A 4,844-nucleotide genomic window follows, 5' to 3' on the forward strand; every position below is an offset into this window, starting at 1 on the left:
ACGAAGGAATCGGCTCAGCGCGCTCGTTTTGTTTCGCCGGTTGTCGGGCCGACGGCGGCCCATCAGAAAGTGTTAACGCTTTGAATTTGGTGAGGTTGTTGCCTCACCAAATTTTGTTTTTCCACCCCCCCCCCCCCTCACGGTAAAGTTTACAACGTGATGGAGGGAAAGGGTTTCTTATCTTTATTTTCATCTTCACCTTCGTTAGAAGAGGCCAAAGAGTCCTTAACGGCGAGGAAAGGACAGACGACGACACGAAACTTCAGTTTTTGACTTTATCTTTCAAGCAAATGAACAACATTTTTAAAAAACAACAATAAAAACCTTTGCATGGCAACATCAGAATCTGATGAAAACTAAATTCTAATTTTTATATATCCCAACGAGAGAAGGGAAAAAAAGAATTGTGTTCACACTGAACAACCTGTTACATGAGGTCTCAAGAGAGGTCTCCATAGAATGAAGAGAGTCAAAGCCTCCGTCGTGGTAAAGACCTCCCACAATGCACCTGCTGCAGATCCAGAGGACCACGTGAAGTGTACATGTACAAATATCAGAGCGTGTCATTTTACTGACAATTCTGTCACGTTAAGAATAAAAAAAATAAAAATATATATATATATATATATGTCTCAATGTTTCGTTGATGAAATATTCAGCGGACAAATAGGGATCCCACGTCGCCTTCTAAAGCCCATCAGAGAAGGTGCTCGTCCTCCACAACACACGGCGCTGACTGCACACTTTCACATGTCACAGCTGTTGAAACACTCTGAATATCTTATGAGACGGAGAGGAAAAAAATAACAACAAAAAGGCAAGAAAGAGAGCGGGTGGTGGTGGTGGTGGTGTGGGGGGGGATTGCAAAACTAATCCCGTCTTCAGCCCGCTGTCAAGTGACTTCAGATGGCCGTTTGCCGGCTGAAGAGGTCGAGGGTCACAGCAGAGAGGAACGCCGGCATGCTCTTCTGGTGATGCAAGTGAAGGGCCACCATCTCGCCCAGAGTTTTGGAGAACTCGGTCTCCATGAGCTGCATGCTTCCATTGGAGCCCTGAACACACACACGCACACAAACACACACACACACACACACACGCTTATCAAAAGACATTATCAAACAATGAGACCTGGCTTTTTACATCCATCTCCAGAGAAAAACTTTCAAAGTGAAGCAAGAACACTTAAAGTTGTTATAGTCTACAGGGGATTGTCAAGTGTGTGTGTGTGTGTGTGTGTGTGTGTGTGCGTGTGTGTGTGTGAGTGTGCATTACTCCTTCACAGCAGGGTGAAGGTGTCTAAATCTGTGTGGATTAATTAAAAGGAATGAGGAGCAGCTCGGGGCGATGGAGTGAAGGAGAAAGGGATGAGAGAGAGAGAAACGAGGGATAAAGTAATTAAAGCATCGCAGGGATGGAGGGAGGTAGCGAGGAGCAGAGAGTCCCACGGCATGCTGGGAAGAAATGGAGACGTCTGAGGGATGTCCCGCGTCGCGTGTGAGACACAGATCTCATGTTTGAGCGTCATGAGAAGGAAAAGGAAAATAGACGCTCAAGTCCAACAAAAACTAATAATTAAAAAAAAGGTTTGCAAAGGAAAATGTAATACGGCATTATATAATTTCCCACAAAGACACTTTTTAATTTTTTTTTTTTTTTTTTTACTGAAAGCCTAACTAAGTTAATGTTCACGGTGTGATTTGGAGCTGAATAACTTTAAAAGAATATATATAAATATACAAATTAATCCCACTTGAGCTCAGCATTATTATTTGAAAATTGAAAAAAAAGACTTTCAGGACATTGGAAAGGAGTGTTGATGCAGGAAAAAAAGAAAGAAAGAAAGAAAGAAAGTAAAACCTACTTGATAAACCAATTAATGTGCTTCCTCACACACACACACACACACACACACACACAACTCAGCTGTTCACTTCTGTGTGAACAGCAACAAATCTCCCCGGCGAGAGGATAACCGAACTAATGACATTTGCCGGCTGACTGCACGTCGCTAAACCGAAGCTAAACGCCGCTCGAGAGAAACGGGCCCGAAGACTTTGCAGTTTCGAGAAGGAATTCTTTTATTTGACAAAATAAATATGCACCGAGCAGCAGCGAGTAACGTCAACGCTGCAAAAAAGACGTTTTTTTTCTTCTTTTTTTTCCGTATTCACTTCAAAAAAAACACTTCATGTTGGTTCATTTCCTTTTAAACGTGAGCGTCGCTGGTTCCTTCTGCTTCCACGGAGTCTTCTTAAAAAAATAAATAACTGAACACTGAATCCACTTTGTCGAGTTAGAGAAATGACACCTAAAGTCTCTTTATTATGCCATTATTCAACCCGGGGCGACAACTTACGATTATTGCCGCTATCTGCCGATTATTTTACTAGAATAACTGATCTATTGTTCGGCCGGTAAAATGTCAGAAGGTAGAGTGAAAACAACATTCCCTCAAAGTATGTATGTATGTATGTATGTATATATATACACGAAGAAAGAAAAGAAAGAAATCTCCATATTTTAGGAGCTGAAAACGGAAGTTTCTGCCATTTTTTTCTCCTAAAGAATTATCTAAAGTATTAATATATAATATATTGATTATTGCACTGGCTATTGCTTGTGTCTGCCTTTTTCCAACAGAAAACCAAATCTGCCTTTTACTCCCCATGCCAAAATATAAAAAAGGCGACATCACACTCACTCTGCTAAAGTCAACCACGTACTTTATTTCTATTGCGCCTTTAAAAACAGAGTTTACAAGGTGCTTTAAAAGACAAAACAAGGCAATACAACAACAGCGTTTCCTCTTCTTCTTCTTCTTCTTCTTCTTCCCGAGAGGATAAAGGGAAGAAACTAGGGCGGGGCGGAGGATGACATGCAACAAAAGACTGCAGCCGGATTGGTTTCGGTTATGTGGTAAGCACCTTAGACTACTGGGCCGCCATGACACACGACCACGCTGGTATTTTAGAGATTTAAATGAGTGCTCCTGCCGTCTTTAATTGGTTCATTATCAGAAAGTTAGACATGTTTTCATGTTAAAAAAGAAACAAAGTTGCCTCCACTGCTGTGCGAATGAATCGATGGCATCTAAACAATCTGATCCGATCTCACAGCTACTTTGAGATGTGCACCACCTTTGATTATCTTTCAATTTTTTTTTTTTTTTTCTTCAAAAAGGGGCCTCGACAGAAGTCTCCAATAATTATTTTTTTTATTTAGCCTTTATTTAGCCAGGCGAAACAGATTAAGAACACATTCTTATTTTCAACTGTGGCCTGACAAGAGGCGAAAACCTCTTGAGGGAAAGGATAAATAAATAATAGGGTTAAAAAGTGCCAAGGAGTGGAGAAAGCAACATGCTAACAGCCTGAGAAACAGCTGCATTCTTCTTTCAGCAAGTCCGTGATCGTGGCTTTAAAGGCCGACTTGGAGACGTAGGAGTGAAGTATTTCTGTAGTTCAAATAACCTGCCTCACAAGACTCCTTTTTTAGTCGTGACTCTCTCAATACATCCGTCGCATTCCCAAAAGTCACACGAGCACGACGGACCGCCTCGGACGCTCGTGAACAGAACGCGTCTCACAATGGCCCGATGCTGAGTTTTCAATTCATTCCGAATCCGTCGTTCCCCTCACGGGCCGGCACGCTGAACCGAGGGCCGCCTTCCTCGCATCGCCTCACTCCGCGGCTTCATTCCCCCCCCCGACAGTCCCTGGTGTTTTCTTCCTGAAAGCTGTGCCATCTCCTCAGGCTGCTGCTCTCATCATACCGTGTGTGTGTGTGTGTGTGTGTGTGTGTGTGTGTGTGTGTGTGTGTGTGTGTGTGTGTGTGTGTGTGTGTGTGTGTGATTAGAAACGGCCGGGGCTCGGGGAACATCATACAAAGAAAAACACTGAGACCAGTTAGTTACCATGGAGATCTCAATGTCTGTAACACGTGTGTGTGTGTGTGTGTGTGTGTGTGCGTGCGTGATAGATCTAAACATCTCTCCTCCCTAAATCTAACATGACGGTGTCTACACTCGCAACAAAAAGTTGAATCCATAAATGCTGAATTCCTCACGATAGCGTCTTTTTGTTTGTTTGTTTCACGGGGAAATGTGCCCCGTTTTTGTAAACAAAAATAATAAAATTTAAAAGACTGTTTCATATAATGTCTTAAGTTTGTTTTTTGGGGCAATCTTTCTTAATACAAAGTGGGTTGTGGTGGTAAAGATTTAAATAAAAGTTAGCCTGCGTGTATAAAAGGTTCACATTGTTTTCAACAATATCTTCCTGGCTGCAGAATTAGCAGATTAGCCAGTACAAGTACATCTTAAAGTACGTTGCACTGACGTGGACGTGTCATTTCACCTTTAAAGTGGCTAAAAAGTGCCGTCACAGTAAAAAAAAAAAAAAAAGGGCCTTTTGTGACGGTTAAAAGAGAAACAAAAAAAAGGGCCACGCATTTACCAAACACACGTTATTTGTATTCGACGGCGTCTCTTTCCTCTTGGATGTCAAAATTCTGAAACTTTTAATAAAAAGGTCAGGAGAGGTTGCTTTTAAAAAAAATAAAAAAATAAATCAGCTTTATTCAAATATTGACCTTATCAATGCATCTGCATATTCATGCTTCCTTATTGGGTGTTTTTTTTTTTTTTTTTTTAAACAATATCTGACCTTTATGAAAACAACAAGGTTCTGTTTATAAAAAAAAAAATTAAAAAAAAATGTATGGTGGGGTTTTAAGGTGATACTAAAGTCTATCCATGATATAAATAAAAAAACAAACCGATTTGTTTACCCGGGATCGGCGGTAAGAACCAAAGACGATCTGGACAGACCTCAATAATGGAGACG

The 4,844-nt window shown here is 41.2% G+C and overlaps 1 protein-coding gene across 2 annotated transcripts in view; it reads right to left on the reverse strand.

Annotated features, from left to right (window-relative positions):
- Nucleotides 1-261: 261 nt before the first annotated feature.
- mad1l1 (mitotic arrest deficient 1 like 1) overlaps nucleotides 262-4,844 on the reverse strand; it is a 44,161-nt gene continuing 39,578 nt past the window's right edge. For both annotated transcript variants that reach the window (XM_034544215.1, XM_034544223.1), the window contains one exon: nucleotides 262-1,052. In XM_034544215.1, the coding sequence (XP_034400106.1) occupies nucleotides 903-1,052 (150 nt within the window). In that variant the 3' untranslated portion in view covers nucleotides 262-902. The remainder of the gene's footprint in view (nucleotides 1,053-4,844) is intronic.

The sequence above is a fragment of the Cyclopterus lumpus genome, chromosome 1, assembly GCF_009769545.1.
Source record: "Cyclopterus lumpus isolate fCycLum1 chromosome 1, fCycLum1.pri, whole genome shotgun sequence".
NCBI classification, from domain to species: Eukaryota; Metazoa; Chordata; class Actinopteri; order Perciformes; family Cyclopteridae; genus Cyclopterus; species Cyclopterus lumpus.